Here is a 23,441-nt window from a genome sequence, read left to right as displayed (position 1 = left end):
GAGTTATCAAAAATGTATTATTACATAAATTTACAGTCTTAATCTTAACGTAACCACTTACACTAAATTGCATCTGTTCTTTGGTGGCACTAAATAAAAGTGAAATTAAAAGTGAAAATACAATGTGTACTCCTATTATTATTACAGATTACTGAAACACAAAATGAGTCTCTTATACGAGTTCATCGATCACGCAAGCTGCACGTTATTGGGACACTGACTAGTTAAATTAGCAAAAGGGAAATCTTCCTCGTCTCCAGTGGATTCTTGACTTGATGGAGGAGTATCCAGTTGTGGTAGACCTAAGTCTAGGTACTCTTCGTTCGCTGTAAATGTGAGAATTCGGTCCAGATCCTCCACAAGCTGGGAGAATATCGGGCGCTCGTTGGGTTGGTAACTCCAACATTCTCTCATGAGAATGTAAATTTCTAGTGAACAACATGGCGGCTTCTCCATGCGGTGGCCATTACGGAGAAGTTGGAAAAGTTTTTCGACACTTGGGACCGACGGGTACGGGGTTCCTATTTTGACATTACTTTAGTTCAAAATTTAACAAACGTGATCAATTACCTCCAAGTGTCATGATTTCCCATAGAAGAATTCCGTACGACCAAACGTCGGATTGGGTAGTATACACCCTATGGAAGAGAGCTTCAGGTGCCATCCATTTCACCGGCAATCTTCCATCTGTAGTTTTCCTGTAGTAATCATTACAGTGTATATCTCTGGCCAAACCAAAATCTGCGATCTTCAAAATATAATCGTCGCTGACTAACACATTTCTTGCGGCCAAATCTCGATGTATACACTACGAAACAAAAAGGTACAACTTATTACAACAAAATTAGTTCCTACCCTTCGTGACGCCAAATATTCCATCCCTCTTGCCACCTGATACGCAAAAGAAACCAAATCTTTTTGGGTCAAAGTTTTTCGTTCTTTCTCTACTATTCCAATCGCTGGTTCGTAACCAGAAGATGGCCTGTGTTGTCTCAAAAAGTCCCTCAGGTTACCATGAGGGGCAAACTCCACCACAACGTATAAGGGACCACCCTGTGTACAACACCCTAACAAATTGATAATATTGATGTGCTTCCCAATCATTTTCATCATCTCCATTTCCGAAACCAGATCCATCATTTCGTTATCAGTATGACCCTCTAGAGTATAAAAGAGTGAAATTTGGACAACAGCGTCTAGATTTTGTTACCTTTTAACATTTTAACAGCCACTATGCTAGTGACTCCAGGTTTCAACAAACCGATAGCTTCAGCTTTAACGACCTTTCCGAAAGCTCCTTCCCCCAAACTTTTACCAAGGGATAACATAGCCCTTGGGATCTCCCAATCCGAGTCCATCGGCAACTCGTACTCGGAAATCATCCCGTCCCCAGAGTTGTTATTTTGGGTCTTTTGTTTTTCGATCTTCACCACAGGCATTAACTACAAAAACCCGACTTAGTGTCTACCTAACGTGAAAATCAACACTCACCAAAGGTTCAGACACATCTTCAGTAGTATTTTGGATTTTCTCGATGATCACTTTCTTAGTCCACTGTGTCACTACCGCAGCTCTTACTGTCTCCAAGGCTAAAATTTTCTTCTGTTTTTCACTAAAATAACACTTTTAGACAAGAAACGAGAATTTGGTTGAAAGGTACATTTTTAGTTTTTTGAAGAAGACCACCACAATCGAACAGACTGCGAGAAGGATCAAGATTATAGCTATAGCTGCATAGGTGATAAAATTGTTTGAATTGAACTTCTGCTCAACGTCAAGCCCTACAAGCCCTGTTTTACGAGAGAGGAAGTAATTGCAGCCACCGAGTACTTACGGTCTACAACCTTCAAATAACCTCTGGAAGCAGTCTGGCCCAAGCTATTGGCAGCAATGCAAGCATACCATCCTTCATCTTGGTACGTTACGTTTTTAACTTCGTAAACTTCAGGATTATCCGTATCACCGCTTTTCTATTAGGAAGAAGATTTTAAAACATGGAACAACAGAGTAGAGTAATAGTTAGAACATGCAGAAATAAGAGTTAGGTCACAATCATTATACCTGCACCACAACCGCATACGTTGCATTGTATTGCCTTGTCCACGAAATGTAAGGATTTAGATGAGAAAGGAAGGTACATGTCAGATTAACATTTGAGCCCACAACCACAGTCATGTTTTCTAATGGATGTGTACAGACAGGCTTGTTGTGATAGCGTTCTAGAATAGAGAATCGAGTCGTAAAAACACGAGAAAAAGAAACAAAGTGAGAGAAAATGTGCACTTGACCATCACCACCCTTCACCGTTCACCTCTCTTTTTAATACCTGTAGAACTGTGTCGTTATTATTAGTTGAATTCTCGTTAAAATCAGATGTGTTGGCTAATTTTATCCACTGTAAGTACGGTTCAAGATCGGCGATCATTTGAGGACATTCAAATTTCACCGAGGTGTTTACCAAAACGGTAAGGTTTTGAGGGTAGCCATCTTTAATATACGGTTTTGATGGGAAGCGCTCTAAATCGGCGTTACTCAAAATCGACGAAAAGGATGAATAAAGAACTTACCAATAACTTCAACGGAGTAGGTGAAGTTGATACAACCCAGTTCGTTGCATACGACGCAAGTGTAATTGCCGGTGTCGTCGGTAACTAAGTCTTCTAAAGCCATTCCCCAGTGTTGATAACGAATTTCGCCAAGCTGCCGTTTTGGAGGTGTTTTGTCGTTTTTCCACCACGTTATATTCGGTGTTGGGAAACCTCCAGCTTTACATTTTAGATTGACCATGTTACCGGCGGGCTTCACCTCTAGTCTTGGCATTTTCTTAGGGTTGACAAAGTAAGGAGCCTTCCGTTCGGTTTCGCGTTTGAAACGAACCCATGTGAAGTCTTCTGGGATGTCATTACTATCGTCATCTGTTCCAGATTGCATTATAAACGAGTCTTGTAATGCTATTGGTGGTACTCACCATCTAACACCGTCAGGTATCTTGCAATTTCTTTGGTGCCAAAATCGGTAACACTAATACAAGAGTACCAACCTTCATCCCACCGTGTCGCATTCTGGATTTGGTACGTACTGCTACTCTCCTAATCACGTCCACATTTAGGAAATATAGAAAAGTTGTAGTGAGTACTTACCTTTACAAAGACACTGCTTCCATTGGAGAGTTTTCGTGACCAGTAAATTCGACTTCCCTTGGGAAAATCACACGTCAAATTTTTGCTATCGCCGGTAAGTAAAGTAATATTGTTGACATAATCGATGATGATCGGCTTCATGGGAAATGATACTGCAACAAACGAAGATAGTGATACGTAATATTTTCATTCATCAATCGTACCAATCACTTTCACTTTGAAAACATGATCGACGCAATCAATTTCATTGCAAACCAGACATTTATAGTTGCCAGAATCCTTCAAAGTCACGTTATTGAGTGGCAAGGTGGAAAAGTGGTACCGCGATTCCAAAAGTTCATCATTTTTGTACCACGTAGTATTAGGAGGTGGAGTTCCTTTTGACTCGCACTCTAGAAGGATCGAATCACCATCCAATACACTTATTGCTTCTGATTTTTCTTTAACATTGATAAAAAATGGCGGCACTTGTTCGATAGATCGTTTGGTACGACGATTGTGATTTAGATCTTCCTCCACCAGTTTACTTAAATCTAAAAATAATGTCAACTCGCAGTTATCTTCATGTAAAATGGACTTACAAGAAAGTGTATTTAATATGTATTTTTTAGATGACTCAGGAATCTTCGTTTCTACAATCTCTACAACTAGAAGTTAAAAAAAAAACAAGCACAAAACTAGTACTCACTCTCTATCACTTTTAAGTAACCTTTAGAAGCAGTCTGACCTAAACTATTGGTAGCAATGCAAACGTACCATCCCTCGTCTTGCAAAGTTACGTTTTTAACTTCGTGAACTTCTGGATTGTCGGTATCACCAGATTTCTAACGAAAATAAACTTTGTTAAATACAAATAATAATCATTTACATGCAAAAGTATGATGACAAACATTGTACCTGCACCACAGCAAATGATGTATTCTCGTATGTGCCTCCCCCCAGAGTCAATGAATTCTCGTCAAAATCAGCTCTGTTTTCCATTTTAATCCACTCTATATACGGTTCAATATCGGGGATCGTTTGAGGACATTCAAATTTCACCGACGTGTTTACCAAAACGGTAAAGTTTTGAGGGTAGCCATTTTTAATATGCGGTTTTGATGGGAAGCGCTCTAAATTGGCGTTACTCAAAATCGGCGAAAAGGATGAATAAAGAACTTACCAATAACTTCAACGGAATAGGTGAAGTTGATACAACCCAGTTCGTTGCATACGACGCAAGTGTAATTGCCGGTGTCGTCGGTAACTAAGTCTTCTAAGGCCATTCCCCAGTGTTGATAACGAATTTCGCCAAGCTGCCGTTTTGGAGGTGTTTTGTCGTTTTTCCACCACGTTATATTCGGTGTTGGGAAACCTCCAGCTTTACATTTTAGATTGACCATGTTACCGGCGTGCTTCACCTCTAGTCTCGGCATTTTCTTAGGGTTGACAAAGTAAGGAGCCTTCCGTTCGGTTTCGCGTTTGGAACGATCCCATATAAAGTCTTCTAAAAGAGTTGTGTAATGTGTAATATTGGTGGAAAGCGGTCTAAATCACCACAAAAAAAAACATAAGACACTTACTGGTTACTTCAAGAAAATACGTATGTTGTATGCATCCTAGTTCGTTACACACTATGCAAGTATAGTTGCCTGTATCCTCCACGGTTAAATCCTCCATGGTTATTGATCCATGATCACGAATTTCGCCTAATTTTCGTTGCGGAGTTTTATTATTTTTGTACCATGTTACGTTTGGAGCTGGACTGCCGCTAGATGTACACTTTAGAGACAACATATTACCAGCTGGTTTTACCACAACTGAGGACATTTTTCCAGGATATACAAAAACAGGGGGCGTTTTTTGACTATCGTTTGTCGAACGTTTCGTACGACTATAAGTTTCGTAGATATCTTCATCCTCTGAAAATATTTTTTAAAGACATGGTATTTGCTATCTTTTGCTAACTTACTATCGAAATTATCGTCGCTCAAAAAATTTGTCAATACCTCGCTGTTATCCGAGGTTCTGTCTAAATCATCTACAATGTCAAAATTGATACATTTGTAGCAAAATCTTGTTACTACTTACCAACGACTTGAAGGCTGTACGTACGATTGATGCAACTATAGACATTGCAACTTAAGCAGGTGTAGTTACCTGCATCTTCAAAACTTAGATTATCAATCACAAGCGTTTTACGTAAATGTATTCTATCACTTTTAAGAAGAATTCTGTGATTTTTGTACCATAATGTGTGTGTTTGTGGTGAACCGGCTACACTACAACTCAGTTCTGTTCTTTCCCCTTTGCCTCTCACAACGTGTATTGGTAAATTTCCTTATCAAAAAATTTTCTCATGGAAAAAGTCTAAATCAAACTGGAGTACTTACCTTTTGCCGTATATGGAAGCAGTGCAGAACTATACGTCGCCAAAGCGAAGAACAACCACACCGTTCGTATCATGGTGACGGATCCTCACAGCGAGTTCTCTGAAAGTAGAAGTCTTTAAGCACTTTCCAAATTTATGGTAGAGCCTTGCTTTTTATTTCCTCGAAAAGCTTTTGAAACGGAAAGGTCTTTTCACGTTTCAGCTCGATCCTAATAAATCTCTATTAACGTCATTAAGCTTTCACTAAATAGGTTTATGAAAAAAAATCAGGATGTCACTACTCCGCAATACATATAATAATTTAAAAGATTAATTTTAACCGCGGCCAAACTTCTGCCAAGTGGATATTTTTTAAATAGATGGAATTCGACGTGAAGTAAATGTGGCTTGAATTAACGTAATTGAATTAGACTGAAGACGAGAGAGAAACGGAAGGTATGACTTACACGTATTTGGGTATGAACAATATTTCACCCCTTCTGGGTCTTCCAAATATTTACTCTACTTGTATATAATAACAGTTGTCCAATTATTTAGTGTGGATTTCTATATACGAACCACTGTTTGAACGTACAAGGTGGTATTGATGTCACGTGTGATCGAGCCGAGCATAATCTGCTCATTTTGCGAATTTTTCGTGCAAAATGGTGTTTTCGCGGTACGATGAAGGTTAGTCGCGAGTCTGGTGGAATGTAGCAGCATCTGTGTAAATATTGTTTGGGTTGAAGTTTGAGCAAAAGTGTGCGAAGACCTGGAGTGCAGGTAGTGGTGGTAGGGTCTAGGATGATTGGTGACTAAAAACAGGCACACGTGTTTACCACATGTGCAGAACAGTAGACGGAACGGGCTAGCAGCGTATTTCCGTTACCAAGTCTAGCAACTTCTTCACCTCGGAGTCGAGCTTCAGGTTCGATATTTATACGTGAGTATTTTAATATTTACAGCGACAGAGTGGGTCGATCAGGTTTATGAGGGATTATTAATAAGATTATTGCTTCAAAGTCAGATCTTGACCCAAGATCAAAGCTCAAAGTTGAGAGAAACCCCCCGAGTATTATTAGTTTATTCGAATCAAGTCGGATTACACATAAGTGTCTTTGTTGGCAGTTATTCCTTAAATTATTCAATCTAATCTAAAAAGGGACAATCGGAATTGCGTCACGTATGCAGCAAAGGTCGCGTCAAACAATAAAAGGAGACTTTGTTGATGAATTTTAAAAGAGACGGTTTGAACATTGCACAGGGATTTAATCACTCAACTGACCCAAATACATGGTGAAATAAACAGTTGGGTGCGTGGAGACGCCTTGGTCAACTCAAAGACTTCTTTGTGTTGGCTTAAATTGAAGAAAAAGTCGGGACTTCGACCTGCTACGACACCGTCATAAACCCACTTGCTCCAACTCAATAGTACACAAGTTACGAAGTCTTCGGATGACCGGAAACAAGGGATGGTGCCAAATTCTCTCGGACCACAAAAGCCCGCCGAAATTGGACTTGTGGGAAAATATGACCGACCTAGAATTTTTATACCAGAGTTTCTTGACTTCATTGTTATTGTTAAGAAATTTAAATAATTTCCGATCCAAATAAAATTACAGTTAAATATGTTAAGTTTGGATGAATTACAGGATATCCGTGTCTAATTTATTTCTATTTTAGTACGCTTGCAGTGATTTCTGGTAATTTTCAACCTTGGAAATCAATCATAAACCAGCCGTCTAATAATTCATATTTTAAAATGGGAGCTACAACGCACTTTCTTAGAAGTCGTAAGTGCCAACGTTAAAAAATCTAAACCACCAAGCCCACGGCTTTCAAAGACACCAAACGCCCGATTCCGTCATCGTTGTTACACGTTTATTACTAAATAACAAAGAACACTCAATATACATATTTATGTATATATTGACGTCGGTTTGTTAAACTGTAATTAATTGTGGTGACACTATATAGCTGAACGAACCAGAACTTAAATAATAACCAAGATAAATCTATTTTCTATTACAGAGTAGTGTTACTAATTAATTGGATCTTATATAATTGATGTTGACTTCTCTTCCACTTCAAGGATAATTCTGGTTTTATTGATTACGTATCAGTTAACTCCTGTATTTTCCTGGTTTAAAATCTAAAGGGTAAACATGTTGACAAAATGTTATTATTCAATCCTAGTGCGCAAAATAAAATCGCAATTATCCATATACCTATTCTTAGATAAAAACAAGGATAGCTACATAGGAATCAAAACATGTTAGAAAGAAATGAAACATAGATGCGTGCGCATACAAAAGTCAATTGCAAACCAAAGTTTTCATGTAAATTGCAACAAACTACGAAATATGATGATGGAAATCCAAAAGCAAACACTCATCCAAATCTCAGTGACGTCACAAGCAGACGCGTGCGTTCACAAAAAATTATACAGAAAATAGAAATTTCAAAGATTTTCAGCTAATAGGGAAGTAGTATCTTTAGTTTACATCTGAAAACATTATAACATTTTGTATAATCCTTCTAATAAAACGGTGCAACGTGACGTTTACATCAACACGAGAAGTATGATTCTAAAATATTTCTACATTTTACAATGTTTTGTGTTGCTTCAATGGAAAGTACGAAAACTTGGCAAGGTAGTGTAAATGAAGCGTGCTTGTGTGGAGTTTTTGAAACTATATAAGTAGGAAGTGAATTTTTTCCGTAACTATAATAATAAATGTCAGAACAAAAAAAATGGGGGTTATGTTAAATCCAAGACTTAATGACCACGAAGAAGCGATTTTTACGTTTCTGGCTTTTTTACAGCGATTGACAGAGAGAGTCAATTGCGGCAAATTACCAGAAAGGATGTCAATGATAGTTAATTGGGGCGGAAATATGTCGATTATGGTTAATTGAGGGAATATTGACTGTAACGTGTGCCTATTATTTACTCTCTTGTCAAGTTCTTATCGACGTGTTTTCATCGTAAGGTACATGAAACTATAGTTAATGAATTCATCTTTGCCTGGGATATCTAATAATATACTGCGGTTACAAGCTTGGGCCGACAGAAGTAATAAAGGGCGAAATAATTCAGTTGTGTAAACAAGCCTTTATGTTGTATTCTCGGATGTCGATGGACCCATTTAGCAGGTTAAGTTTAAAGAGTCGAATAAACCAATCGAGTCGTGTGATTTTTAATAAACGCGTAAAAATATGAAAAATTTTCCACGAATTTGGGCTGGCGTATTGCCAGGGGGCTCCTTAAAATGTGTCTGAGATACATTTGTCAGAATAAATCACTATTAGAGCGTGGAATTTTAATAATTAGGTTATTGTTAAGTTGGTAATAATTCATTATGGTAAAAAACCCCAACCATATGGCCCTTTATCATCTCGGCTAAGACGTGTTCCTGTGCGGGCCCAGTCGTAAATTAATAGAGCCCCTTATTATATGAGATGTTATCTCGCTCCTGTAGAAAGCAGAGACACGGGCCCTACACGAGTATATTTATTCTCGTCTTCCTACCATGCAGTGTCATCCCATTTGAATAAATCCCACGCAATTCTGATTCGACTTACCCACGGCCCAGACCACACACTTTTCCACCGGACTGTAACTAAATATGCCAATAAAGCACTGTAATTCCGCCCTTGCGGCGCACTCTGGCTAAAACCGGCCCTGCAATCTTCCTGTATCGCCTTATTCTACCGAGGCGTCATTTTTCACCGCCTAGACGAATTCGAATAACTGTGATAGCAATCGGTTGTTGTTGCGCTTAAAGAACAATGTTATTGTGCCATATTCGGGCCGCTGTGACGTATGTCGACATGCCTCATCCGCTGTCAAAATTTTTCGAATAATATATAGCCTGACAGCCGGCTGAAAGCTGGAAGCTGAAAGCTGAAGGGAAGCTATAGTTCATCACCGCTTCTGCCGAACTCGCCCGTCACAACGCTATAAATAGAGCGAAATCCATAAAAATTTTAATGCCATTTTGTTATGTTATGCGCTATTTTTAAATTTTCGCTCGATTTTAACAATTATTTTCAACGACTACCTGTATTATTACAAAACGATTACTCTTCACTGCTCGACGAGCATACAAATCGCCCCCTTACCTCTTCCGAGAAGAGGAATTACAATCACATATAAAACTTTTTCATGAATTTTCATACCGTGTTCGCCAACTGACGCTGAATATTAAAAAATACCCAAATATCTTCACAAAAAATTCCACTACGAAACATAGAACGAAACAGTTCGTGTAATTGCAGTTTACTCATGTGCTAAAAATATATAATAACAACTCAATTAATCTCTACGGCGCCACCCCAATAGCAAGTCATCGTAAAAATGTGCAAATTCAAAGAATGAAAATAAAGTCGACATATACTGGTTGAAAAAAAGCAAGAACATTGTGGGCTGATCAAGACGACCTTGACTTCTTCATTGTATTCTGTTGCAATAAGAAATTTGAAAACAATCAACAAGGGTTCTGGCAGCTCGACGAACGCGCACACACCCACACACAGAGAGATCTTTGTAATTCAACTTTTACATCTCGTCGGGATAATTTCTCACTAATTAAATTTGGAGCACTTAAAAATGACACTCGTGATGATAAACAGTGCGTCAAAAGAATGGAACCAAGCTAAAAAAAAATGCATTTATTTACTTATCAACGATAAATAAAACTCCTTTATGTAGTAGTCGTGCGTTAATGGTTTCGTACTTAACCTCAACAACACACGTAGCAACGATAAAACCATCTATAGTGAATGTATGTGAAAGTTAAGAAGGCTCCAATATAATCTAATTCATTAATTACTAGATACAGGTATACCGTATATAGACACCGAAACACATTCCTTACTTACAAATAACCCAAAAAGTCGCTATAAAAGATGAGTAGATGCCCTAACACCATACCTATCTAGGTATAGTCGAAATTTTCAGTGGACGCTTTGTATGAACTATTGTGACTAAAAAAAAAGTAAAATATGACAAATAACCGCATATCGTGTGCTATATTTAAACAAATAATGCTTTAATGACGTTTTACAAGTGCCAAGAACGGATTCAAATTCATAACGTGACAATCCCAACAAAATGGCGAAGCTGATGAATAAAACATTCAGACTGCTTAAACAGTATTCGTAGCGAATTTTCTTAAACATGACGTCTATTGGAAATTATATTAACCGAAAAATTGACAATCTTCGTTGACTATGAACGTGTAATTCACATTCAGGTCAGTAGTAATTACAATAGAAACTTTTAATTTTTGTAAAATTCTGGACTATCCATGCAAAATTTCAGACGATTACGATAAACAGTCCCAGGTGTTTAACCGATACCACGTTTGTGCCCCACTCATGACCTGATTTGGTTAAATACAAATCCATAATTAAAAGCCTGCTTATAACTCTTATCTTAATCGAATAAAGCATTCATAAATGATCGTAGATAAACCAGATATACCGTTAATCAAATAGTGAAATGATAATTTTGACAGTTGATTATTTTGACATCGGAATTCCTTTCGATCGGTTAGAACATTTATATGCCATATGATATGTATCATATAAGTAGAACATGACAGATATAGATTTAGTGTGTGTTGGAAAGAAATAGGACACGTGTATCAGTCACAACCTAAAATTTTTTTGCCTCATATTCGCAGAAATTTTGATACACATTTTACGCCGAAAGTGTAACATGTTACTGTTGTAGTCACCGAATGGATGAAACGACAAATTCCAGAACCATCACGAAGCAGGTTCTGGGGCACTGGCTACCTTTTCGTGGAACATCTGCTTTAAATTATGAATAGATAACTTTGATTACTGCGCGCCAGATGGTACTGATGCACCTTTTCCCTCCCCCTCTTATGAACTTCATCTCGTGTTAACAAAACCGATCTAAATCTAGAATTCAAAAAAAGGAGTTCTCGTTTGCCACAAAGTAGTGACGGCTGTCATAAATACAAACAAGTAGATGAATGTGTGCAAAATCTGCTTAAACCAGTTTTTAACGCATGTTCCTTTGCACCTTTACACAAATGTAGATTCGAGCCAAGTAAATCAAAAGCAAAAAGTAATCACTAACACAAATATACATCGACGTTGAAAGAAGCGAGTTAAACATCCTACGAATCCTAGGAGAGGTACGTTTTGTTTAGATTTGCAAATAGGGGTTATTTTAGATCAAAGTGTTGATAAAGCTTGCACTTGTAACCTGTAGCTTTCCGATTTTGAAAGTTAAACTAATATTTTCGGGCGAATTTAAACATGGCAAGGACAGACGCTTTTCAAATTCCGCAGATACAAACATGTCAAAAGCTAAAATATGTTATTGCGATAAATGTTTCAAGATTTTCTTTCGTTTCGAAAATTTCGTAGTTTGAAAAATCGGGATTTTCAAAACAGACACGATTAAAAATTCCGGGTGATTGACTCCACGTTTATTTTAGTAAACGAATTCCGCATATGAAACACGGAAAAATTATTCACATTAACAGCCGGAAGTTTCTAAAGAGTTGGAATTTTTCGAGCACATTTTTTCATTTTAGTCTAATTAATATTACTAGTCACGACATTTCTTAAGGAAAAAGGAAATCACCATTTAACAAACAATTTAACTTTATGTTTCAATTTTTCTCTTTAATAACGGAAACAATATCCTCTTTCTAAAATTAAAGTATCCTAAGTATTTGTCACGTGTGTGGAAACCATTAGTCTAGGATCAGAAGTGGGATAGGAGTCATAAAACTAACGCCGCTTTCAATTTACTACCCATTATTTAGTGAACAAAACAGCCAAACAAAAAGTGTTGAAATTTGATACAAACTGGCTGTTTAGAAGTTAAGAGCTTGTGATGGATGATAAACATCGCCGATCGGTAGATAAAATCAACAGAAAAAAAATTTATGACATCAGATATACAGCCAAGCTCCAGCGCTGTATGTAATTATCCTGTGCCATAAATCCTACACCTAAAGGTAGGGTAGTGGCTTTTTAATGCTCTGTGGATCCCGCAAGAAAAAGACCATCGATTTCGCGACACTGCGCTATACAATTATAACCAGAAACATTTCTATACATTAAATCATTCCTAATTTATTCAATGGGTTCGTCGTATCATAACGTACACAAATGCACTTACGACAAATTCTGACATTAACCAGATTTCTTCCATCTTTCTCCATCACACACTCGACGCGTATTAATAAAATAAATTATACATTTTTTATTCCAAAAGTTAGTCACGAGTTACACGCAGATGGTGAAAATTAATTAAACAGGAAATACTACGAAGACGTCTACAACTAAAAAATTCCTGAAGGGATTATCACTCTTAACATCAGAGATAAACATTTATAACTTTATACCTTTAATTTATTTATCTGTTTGACAGGTATTTATGTTCAACCTCACTTCTGACTGTTTAAAAAATTAACCTCATCAAAAAATAAAACGATTTTTATGTTAATTAACATATTGTAATCAGTTGTTTAATCTCACGCATGAAACTGTATGGTTAGTAGTTTTTCGGTGGACAAATAATTAGCTTCACAGCCTGAAAATATGCTGACAGCTTAAATTAACATTCACCGGACAGAATTAGTTACAATCATGGCTTACTCTAATTCCGTCTTTTCTTGGTATAACTATAACACAATAAATTGGTATCCGGTAATAAAACTAACAAGATACCAACTCTTAGAAAAACAATTGTCAGTGCGGGAATTACGTTGTGTTCAAACCTCAGCCAACTTGATATATAAAGTTTACATATCTGTCAATACACAAAGTGATAGTCATCACATCTGCTCTTAATTAAAGTGATTTTCCGCCAACATTAATAAATAATTTACTTCACTGCTTACTTAATTAAAAAAAAATCAGACAGTTAGAGCAGCCCATGAAACCAGTTTTTGGATTGAAATTGCTAAGTAAGAACATTTTGTACCACGCGATCTAAAATTAAGCACAAAAAAGCTAAATTAGCTACAAGTTTGAATTATGGAAGACCTTGTTTGATTTATGAGTGTTTAAAAGCAAAATATACTCACGCGTTAGATGATATCTGCGGGTGCCATTTCGACAGAAATATAATCCGATACTGTCGTAACTTAAAGACCAAATGGTCAAAACTACCAATAAAATGAAGGGAATGTGAGTTTTAAGATTCACTTTGACGTACCAAAACTTAATTGCCTGTACGTAGAAATGCATTTTTGATATTTTTGGGACACGTTTGTTCATTCTCTTGTGAAAAATTTCGCCCGTTATTTAAAAATATGTTCTAAATATTTATAAATTGACGTATAACGAACTGAAACACGAAAATTCCCTGAACATCAGCTACTATTAAAAACACAGTTATAACGTACAAGGATTTAAATGATGGTTGTTGTAGCTGTGTTCAAACATCGTGTTGATCAAGTAGTCTGTAACGAAAACACAATAACATAACCTCCGTTTGTTTTGAACGTCAAACACTGGTACAATCGGGGTAAAAACAAATATTCGGAGTCAAAACTGTGAATTTGGTCGCTTGATTTGAATTAACTCATATATAGAAGAACTGTTTAGGGTACTATATATGGAAAAACTTACAAAAGTGGAGTCTTCTTTGCGCAGCTTGCACTTGTTTTAAGTTGACTAAACTGTTAGTGGTGCTTGCAGTGTCGATAATTAAAGGTATCTTTTCTTAATAGGAAAATACCTTACTGGTGAGTCTCGTCGAAACGTAATGAGTCAGAAAAAATCAAACTGTATCGGCACCAGATTTAATAAAAAACTATCTTTACATTTCCCCATCTGTCCACTCAGAAAAGAGATAATGAAGAATGCGGGAGCCCAATTAATGAATGGAAGTTAGTTTAATAGAAACGAGTAAAGAATAGCCGGGACATGCAACCGTAATTGCCCGTTCGATTTTATCAAATCATTAGTTCCCACGCAAGATTCGATTTTGAGATAAATTTAAATCCCCCTACAAAAAACATGCGTTCATTTCGATTTCAACAGTCCAGGTGTTCTTCGTAATTAACATTAAACAATTTATGCGAAAATAGGCAGTCGTGTGGAGGTCAGAGTTTGACTTTGTAGTTTTTTGGCGTAACGACGGGGTGAAGTTGTGCGTAGTAAAGTGTTTATTGTGTTGACACAGCTGCTGGGAGTAATGGCTATTTAAATGTCTGGGCAATTTGTAGTGGAATGAAGTGATTTAGTGGAAACTAAACGAGTTGTGCGTAATCGGACACCGCAACTTTTGGCCTGGACCAGCAAAGCACCGGATATAATTTAACAAGCAATTCAAACCTCAACTTATTAAGATGCAGTGCGACGCAGCTCGCATCGTCGCTAGTTAGTATTCTAGTGGTATACAGTGTGTACCTTGCGAATGATTATGACGAGAACAATAGCCTTAAATAAAAATAATGCATTAACATTCTTATTTGGTACTTCTACGCTTTTGCCGGGGCTATACCGTGTCCGGTGACGACTGATCCACGGTCCACCTGCATCTATTCCGTGTATCTGTATCTGGATCTGTACCTGCGTATCTGTATGGTTGTGTGAAAATAACTCGATTCATTTTTCCAAAGTAAACGAACGATTTTTAGTATGTTATGGTCGAACGGGCCGGTGATGGAAGAGGAGCAGGGATGCTCTTAATTGCGGTCTTCGATAAGATTAGTGCAGTCGATCGGTGACCAAACATGAGTCCAGAATGAATGATTCATGTGGAAGAATTTGAATAAATTACGGCGTCTTAGCTTTGACCACACGAGTGGCATTTGTAAACCGCAACGTAACAATTATGCAATTGTCTGTTGTATGATAATGTGCGGAAGCACATGGCCCTAGTTCTCAAGTGGTTCTAAGTTGGCTAAGTTCTAGGTGTATCTGGAGCGAGTCGATTAAGTCCGTTAAGGATGCGCGTTGTTTTGATTAGACCTGTTAGTAAAATAATCATGCAGAATCCAAAAATACCCGGTATTGAGACGAAGCAGCGTTTGCATGGCGTCTCCATCCTCCAATTACCAATAACTCGCCTTAATTAGAGCAATTGAAGCGCAAACATCACTTACCCATCAGAATCGGCCGCAAATCGTTCGTATTTAGCCCAAGACTGCACAAAATCACTTCTATTTCAGTCGCAGTTCGCACTCCGCACTCCGCTCTCTTATTTAGCGTCGTCTAAAGCTGACCGGGCTTAATTCCTCCGAAGGAGCGCATTTTCAAAAGATGCGGGTTTATGAATGAAAATAAAGGTCCGATAGTTGACACGCGCGGACAATGGGCTGCGATTTACTCCGGCTTGACTATCGCACACACTGAGGACCACTACGGACGCAGACGTCTGGCGTGGGCGAGATGCGACTTCTGTTCTGTTCTTAACTTACAAGTCTATTTCTATATACCACTACTGTATGGCACGATCGCGCGTATAAACAAACCGTACCTCCCCTCGGACCTCTTTGCGAACGCGAAAACAACACCAGAATTACAACAATTATACAAACAACGGCGAACACTCACTTGCGTCAACAAACATGCCAAAAACGGACATTCTGCAGCCGTACATTAATTATTTATCGGACGGCTAACGGACTCCGCAAACGGCACGGCTAGGGGCCGGACCCAAAAACGATACTTCCCAAAACTATTAACCTCCGACAAATAAACTTTGCCAAATTTGGAAAACCAATGCTATCGCCACAAAACGCTTGTTAGTACCATTATTATCGTATTTGTGTTCTCATAAAACCGTGCCATGTGCTAAAATCTTAAGCGAAATTGGCAGCGGAGGGCGATCTAATTTGTTCCCATAACCCAAATTGTCAAATACGGTATCTAAATTTCGAAAAACAACTACTTAGCAGAAAACAAATAAATTTACAAAGCTACTATTTTTGTTGCAAAACAGTTTGGTACCACCGCTAAATCAAATACTCATTTCACCAAAATGTCACCAAAATTAACAGAACTTTTTATTCTGAAAAATAAAAAGACAAACATTCTTTCAGATTTTATTTATGTCGTCACTTTCGAGATTGGGTATGGATTACTAGCACGCCAAATTAATGTGACAGCTACAGTCAACTGTCAACCCTATACATGAAATTAATTGAGCACCCATTAATTCCAGCCATTTTGAGCCCAACAAATAACTAAATTTATATTATTCTGCTACTATCATGGTGACAGTATCCCACAGTCATATACTTTTGTTTATCTGACGTCATTCCAAGTTTAATGACTTCCAGGGAAAATAAGTTACAATAAACCAAAATTTGACCGTGTGATACTCCTTTGAGGATATAAATAATTAGCACTCATTAAATAATAATTAGTGTAAAACTACAAATCTTGAAAACTGTGGTAAAATTTAAAGGGAAATTTAACTTGTCAGGCGTTAAATTACAAATACAGATAATATTACATAACACGATATTATTTACAACAATATTAAATCTAATACCTCGTGTGGTTTAGTGTTATTTTGTAATAATTTGTAAACAACCCCACCACTCTAACTGGTGTGTACTCTGTTCACTAATGATTAGGTACACTATTTTGACCAAAAAAGTTAAAAAAAACTTATTTTCGTGTTGAATAAAGGTTGTTTAATCAATTAGAGTGACCACAACTCCATGAACAAAAAAGTTAACCTAACCTAACCTTCATTCAGCGTCTCGCTCTTTTCTCCCCACATACTGAAATTTTAGAAGCACGGGATTCTACCTGCTACTGATACAGTCATTTCGGCTTTGTTTACACAACTATTACATTCTTTAACGTCACAGAGGACAATAAAATTTTACGGAATACAGAAAAAATCGTTCTGAGTGTACTAAAATATTGTGTCACATTCCCTCGGTACCAAATTTGAGATTTTTGGTTTTACTTTGGTAAGGGTGCAATATTTTCCCCTGCACTGGACATGTATACATATTTAAAATATATGGTAAAAACACTAATGTAGGTAACGCAGCATAAAATAATAAGTGACATTTAAAATCAATAAAATTTGAGTTCACAGCGGGCCACGGAAAGCGTAAGTTGTATCGTGAATCAATTCACACAAGGGGGTGAAAAATAAATGTCACATTTAGTATAATACATGGAGGTAGTAACCGTATGGTAAATATTACCTGTTGTTTTATGAGAAAAAATATGTCAAATGTCAGCCGTATTATATTCTTTTCCATTACGTGGTTTATCCGGGACGAACATGTCACTATTTGGTAACATCACATTTTCTAAATTTAAATAAATAGTTTTTTTAGAAATAAAGTGTTTTCAGCACCACGTGGTAATGACATTTCCATAATTAATAACACGAGTAAAATAGTATTGAAGCCAAGCCAAGTTTACCCACAAAATTCAATTTTTAATAGCTGCTTCGTATTATTTATCAAATAAGTGAAGTATTTAAGCACGTATTATAATACCTACCAATTAACTAAATTAATAAATTTCTTTGTAACCGGTTTGATTTTATTTACGGCCGAATGAGCAATATTTATGAAGAAGTATTTTGTTGTAACTAATTAGTTTTGGAAAATTAGAAACTTATTAATTCCAACATGCTTTAGCGGACGTTGAGTACATTACGCAATTAATTAATGTGTTTTCAATCTTTAGTAAATCTGTCATCTTGCTTGTAATAGGAATGCTTGAAATTTCAACACTTTTCTCTAAAATTCCAGCAATGTGAAGAACTAGATCCCACACCAAAACAAACGTAATAAAAATGATTTAGTTTGTACTGGTGTGTGGCATTTATCACCGAGTAAAGATTTTTCACTAATTACTTTCATAATAATAGCCCATCCATCCGGTCGACTGAGTAAATCTACGCGCCTATATTGCTCTTTATTTATCGTCAACACGCCAAGCTGTTCATGATAAAGCCTAATTATGTTAAGGCACATTTGCAGTTTGTAAGAGATCATATGTCTGCCAATTGTTAACAAAATCAAATTTCAGTTTGTTATTGTTGAATATGATAGCTGATTGATCCTGAAACATGCTTTACAATTTTGACAGCTGTGATTGATTTAAAGCCAAAAATTCAAGATGGCGATGGCGGATATTTTTTTAATTCTTAGATGAGATATACGTAAACAGATGATGCTCGTTGAAACAATGTAACCTCAATAACGGTTCTTTCGTTGAATCATTTATTCTTATTCTGAAGTTGAAGTGTTTCGTTTTGTCAAATTATTTACACCTACAATCATAACAGTCGACCACGCACTGGCGATTTCTCTAAATAATACCTCCTTCGCATATGTTCAACACTTAAGTCGCTTTAACTTAAGAAAATTATTGCGTAAGCCAGCAGCAAAGTAATGTTATACTCGAAATTTCGCTCACTTGTTTTCCAATTTACAAATTCGACACAACGTTGTAATTTTAGTCTATAGTTAGCGGAATAAAGGCTACAATAAAAATATTATTGAGCTGTAATAACTGGGGATATCCGATGTGGATGTTTTAGGCAAACATAATTTGGCAGCGTTAACGTAAAGTCTGGTGATTGAAATAATTCGTGGAAAACTGTTAGTTACAAAGTTTATTTTTTTACAACTGCGGTTACCGGAAAATTTAAGATGCGCACTAGCCGGATGTATACCATTATCACACGATTTATTTTTCAAAGTGCAAATTGATATGAGAAACGCAGCGGAGAAATTGATTATTCATACAGGTAGGATTGCAAACGGACGTTGAGGAACTTACTTATCGTCACACGAAACGATATACTCAATTCAAAGAACAATATCGACGTCCGCCGTATTAGCATTCAGCGATCGAGAACGGCATAATCATAAAAACGCCTCAAACGATTGAAAAAAATTACTACTGACAGATGTATGTTAAAAAAGTACGTATTAACATTCGACGATTGTGTCGAGTATAATCATAAAAACGCGACAAAGACTATTTTTAAAACAAAATTTAACGAGCTCTCTCTTAGAATAAAAGACAGGTAAAAAAAGGTAAGAGTATACCGAAAATAACAGAAACCGGAAACGGGAAACACCGCACGCGCCTTTCATATCTCGATGCTGTATGTTCCACGATGTCACAGTATATACGATGTGTCTAATGCTAGCAGTCTACAAGCACAGGTGCATCCCGTGTTTTAAAGGCAGCCGCCGGAATTGCTTTCAGCGCAGTATATTATATGCCTTCGGCTGTTTTTCCAGGGTTGATCCTTAATTAACCTCAACCTTGTATTCAGACAAAAACAGAAACAAGGGTAGCTGGACCCCTTTGCTATTCTTTTACTTTTTTCCCCGACGTATTGTTTCATTAACTCCGCTTCTAACAATAGATACTTATTTATATACTCTACAGTTTAGTTTTCGAACGCAAATTTCCACAAAAACGTCTATTTCAAATTTATATAAGTGGCCATCAGGGAAAGATGTGATTCTCCCTTTACCGGATACGTGACTACATTTGTACTAAGCAAATTTTCCACAGCTGTGGCCGCATCACAAATCGGATAATTCTACCCAGAAGCCCCACTTTTTGCAGCGCGAATTAAAATCGCTCTGCTTTTCCGACGTTCCGGAAGTTTGATGGATACTAGGAAAATCGCTACGTCGCAAATATAGCTCAATCTCCTAAATTCCGTTATATTCGCTTTTAGTTATACTCACTCGTCACTTTTTCATTCGCTGGCTTCACATATACGTAAAAGACTGAACTCTTTCAATGGTTTACATAAAGGTCCTTTAGTTAATCGACTAATTTAGCAAATTCAAATTTTCACATATATTGTTCCATCGAATGTGTCAACACATCAACCGGTGGCCAGAAACGTAAAGTTTGTGTACAATTAATTGACCATGCTTTGACGGGACCACGCAATAAATTTGCGTATTTTCCCCTGTATTAACGGCGAATGCAATCAACCAAAAGAAAACACGCTTTATTCGGAGTTCTACTTAATTTTTTTTCTACGACGAATTTTAAGCGTGGGAGTGGAGTTTCGCCTACTTCCAAAATGTCAATTGAATTAAAGAGAGTAAATAAAATTTATTTTTTGTGAGATGTCAACATTTTCCAGAAAATCGGTTAATTTTAAAATTCATAATATAACATAAATTTTTGAGACATCTTACAACTTACAACAAATTTGTTCATGCAGAAACGTATAGAAATCCAGTCACTTAATTCACTATTAATTCCAGGTTTATAAAAAAATATATATTTTACTTCATTCGATGGTCATTTTAAAATGTACGAGTTAATTTAGCATCACTATTTAAACATGTGGTCATTACCGCACTGCTGGGTGAATAAATGATTACCTGCCGCAGTAATGTTGCAGTAGCGTACACATAACCCCAAGGAAAGAGATTATGAACGGACATAATAATTAGGTTAATTATATAATTAATTAATTTAATAAAAGTATACTCACAGGGATAATATTATCATTCCTAGTGAAGGGGACATGAAAACGTACAATAATTCTGTTACCTAATTAAATAATTAATTAATTAAAACTTATATTCTACCTAAAACATTGAAAATACCAGATCTTTTCGTTGAAGCTGAGTCATACAAGAAACTGTTGATACTGTCTAACCTAACTACAACATCTATAATCGGTTCACTCTTTGGATTTTTCTCGAGTCAAAATGTCATCAAAGTTTTGACACTTACAAAATATGTCACCCTCTGTCAAGTCACACATTGTGATAACAATGAATAAAATTCAGTGTTTAAAATCTGATAGATATAAATTTTGATACATATTTTAAAAATAGTTTCACAGTATTCGCAAGCACCTAAATTTAGAATGCAGTCGAGTGGTACTAGGGTATTTCATTAAAACAATAAATTAACGCTGTCAGTTGATCACCCATTCATAACTTATTTAGAGCTGCTTAAATAAAACGTATGTTAAAATTAAAATTCAACCGAAATATATAAATTCTGAGAAGAACTTTTATTAAATAAGTTAAATATTCACGAAAATTTAGCAGCTTTATTTAGATTATTTACATATTACAAAGTTCTTAATTAATTGTAGTAATTATAATTTAATACCTGGTGCCATCTATTCTAAAAGAAACGAAATAAGATGTTGCAAAGTCATTATCATATTATGTATCTTTATACATGTTGTTTGTCATTCGCTATTTATAAAATCCACTTCAACAAGTTGCAAAGCATACGAGATTATATTTCGTGAATAAAACAATTGACTGTCAAAATCAGAACACACTATACACGTGAAAACTTTGTGAAACTGAATGATAATGCAGCTCATTTATTAATTCATTAGTTTTAAAATGTCAATGTTCTCCCGAATAAATTTATTAATTTTTGACCAGGCTCCATAGCACAAAATATATTTAAGGTTTGTTGTGACACGCCACTAAGATTCTGTGTATTTTGTTATTTAAATTCCCCGCCACAATGTGCGTATGCATGTCATTTTCGCCACAGAGGTGACACTTGGCACATTGAAATGTCCCGCCAATATTACCTACATCCAAAAATTGTCCGTCTTTTTATAACAAAAATTTTAATCGTTGTTAAATTAATAAAACTAATGTAAGTAAATCTTCAAACTTGGTACCGCGTTAAATTAAAATTATTATGAAATCAACGCGTCACGGATTTGACGCATGCGTAATCATGGCGCCGAGTAAATTTCAAAAGTGACATTTGAGAGTTTTTTTTTTCAAAATTTGTTTTTCCTCGCCACTTTGATACCTTAGTGTGTTACATTTATCACTGTATTGTACCTCTGCGGCTGTGTTGATATCACAATGCGCAACCATACTCCCCCAAACTACCACCGCCTCCACACCGTGAAAATCAGCAACCTGTCCTACTCCACCTCTGAAGATACCCTTGAACGCATTTTCTCCAGATATGGTTCAATTGGTTACTGCTATATCGCTAAGAACCCCGTAACCAAGAAGAGCAGGGGCTTCGGCTTTGTAAAATTTTACCATAGATCATCCGCAATAGACGCAACTTATCGTCTCAACGGTGAAGTCATGGAAGGAAGGATCATGGAAGTGAGCCTGACAGACAGGAGATTGAGAAGAAGCCTAGCAAGGCGCGTCAGACGCAGCGAGTCTTCAGACTCAAACTCCTCCGAATATTATTCGCATAAATACCTCACCCTGAAAGTCGAAAATTTGACATATCGAACAGACGAAAAAGATTTGAAAGACAAGTTTTACCACTGCGGACCAATTGCTGATATTTACGTGCCCAGGATTCGTCATACGCATTTGAATCGAGGGTTCGCTTTTATTAGGTTCTACAGAAAGTATGATGCGATTTTTGCCATTGAAAATTTGGACGACACCAGGTTGAATGGGAGAAGGATTAAAATCAGGGAAGCGAGATACGGGAAGCCACCCCCGAATAGGAGATTTGCTTATGGGTCGTCTCCCATGGCAGAAAAGCTCAGAAAACATCGCTAGTCTACAGGATGTACGACGAAGTTTGCGCCAAGTTTACTTTATCTCTACTCAACAGATGGCAGCTGTCATCATTGCAGGTTTCCTTAAAAAGAGACTTTACTTTGTGGGTTGTTGTCAACGGTGGTTTATATTTCCAATTGCAGCACAAAAATGCGCTCTTTTGTTATGTTGCTAGTAGCTTTTACATAAATTATTGGGAATTATGTAAGAGCTGTGGTAACGTAATTGCATTTTTTTGTATTTAATGTTTTGTCGTAATAAAGTGTTCGTCAATAAGTTATTTTTATTCGTAATTGTTGTAAATAACAATACAATCTTTATGGGAATTTTGTTATGCAATAAATCAATAAAAAAGTACTTACATTTGTTTCAGCAATGAATACACAATAAATGCAGAATCAGAATCTAACTTCCCCTTTATCTAACAAAGGTCATGTGCGCATAAATTAAAAATAA

At 36.6% G+C, this 23,441-nt stretch overlaps 2 protein-coding genes across 6 annotated transcripts; one reads left to right on the top strand and one right to left on the bottom strand.

Annotated features, from left to right (window-relative positions):
* LOC135141734 (fibroblast growth factor receptor 3-like) lies at window positions 1-23,390 on the bottom strand. 5 transcript variants are annotated; one of them, XM_064073102.1, is made up of 21 exons: window positions 23,348-23,390; window positions 5,513-5,611; window positions 5,211-5,459; window positions 5,092-5,160; window positions 4,703-5,041; window positions 4,303-4,626; window positions 4,038-4,252; window positions 3,829-3,964; window positions 3,722-3,781; window positions 3,344-3,673; window positions 3,141-3,292; window positions 2,969-3,089; window positions 2,568-2,915; window positions 2,327-2,517; window positions 1,835-1,970; window positions 1,661-1,790; window positions 1,492-1,612; window positions 1,211-1,442; window positions 856-1,160; window positions 571-808; window positions 1-521 (listed from the first exon to the last, which is right to left on the bottom strand). In XM_064073102.1, the coding sequence occupies exons 2-21, from the start codon at window positions 5,583-5,585 to the stop codon at window positions 190-192; spliced, it is 4,101 nt and encodes a 1,366-aa protein (XP_063929172.1). In that variant the 5' UTR covers window positions 5,586-5,611; window positions 23,348-23,390; the 3' UTR covers window positions 1-189. The 5 variants fall into 5 exon arrangements, with proteins under 5 accessions (XP_063929172.1, XP_063929170.1, XP_063929174.1 ...); XM_064073100.1 differs by lacking the exon at window positions 23,348-23,390 and adding an exon at window positions 15,600-15,918; XM_064073104.1 differs by lacking the exon at window positions 23,348-23,390 and adding an exon at window positions 15,600-15,918 and having other exon boundaries at window positions 1,661-1,781.
* On the top strand, window positions 22,317-22,985 carry LOC135141891 (probable splicing factor, arginine/serine-rich 4). Its single transcript, XM_064073467.1, has one exon. The coding sequence runs from the start codon at window positions 22,317-22,319 to the stop codon at window positions 22,983-22,985; it is 669 nt and encodes a 222-aa protein (XP_063929537.1).
* Window positions 23,391-23,441: the final 51 nt, after the last annotated feature.

This window comes from Zophobas morio, unplaced genomic scaffold, assembly GCF_036711695.1.
Source record: "Zophobas morio isolate AGI-343-1 ecotype UQ-CSIRO unplaced genomic scaffold, CSIRO_AGI_Zmor_V1 ptg000044l, whole genome shotgun sequence".
Lineage (NCBI taxonomy): Eukaryota > Metazoa > Arthropoda > Insecta > Coleoptera > Tenebrionidae > Zophobas > Zophobas morio.
Note: the sequence above shows the minus strand (reverse complement) of the source record. Positions and strands in the feature narration are given on the sequence as shown.

Excerpts from the sequence above, each read along its gene's own strand:
- LOC135141734 (XM_064073102.1), bottom strand. The coding sequence starts at position 5,585 with ATGATACGAACGGTGTGGTTGTTCTTCGCTTTGGCGACGTATAGTTCT. Across the intron at positions 5,161-5,210 it reads GTACAGCCTTCAAGTCGTTG|ATGATTTAGACAGAACCTCG; the intron begins GTAAGTAGTAAC and ends TTGACATTGTAG. Across the intron at positions 1,971-2,326 it reads ATAACGACACAGTTCTACAG|AAAAGCGGTGATACGGATAA; the intron begins GTATTAAAAAGA and ends TCTTCCTAATAG.
- LOC135141891 (XM_064073467.1), top strand. The coding sequence starts at position 22,317 with ATGCGCAACCATACTCCCCCAAACTACCACCGCCTCCACACCGTGAAA.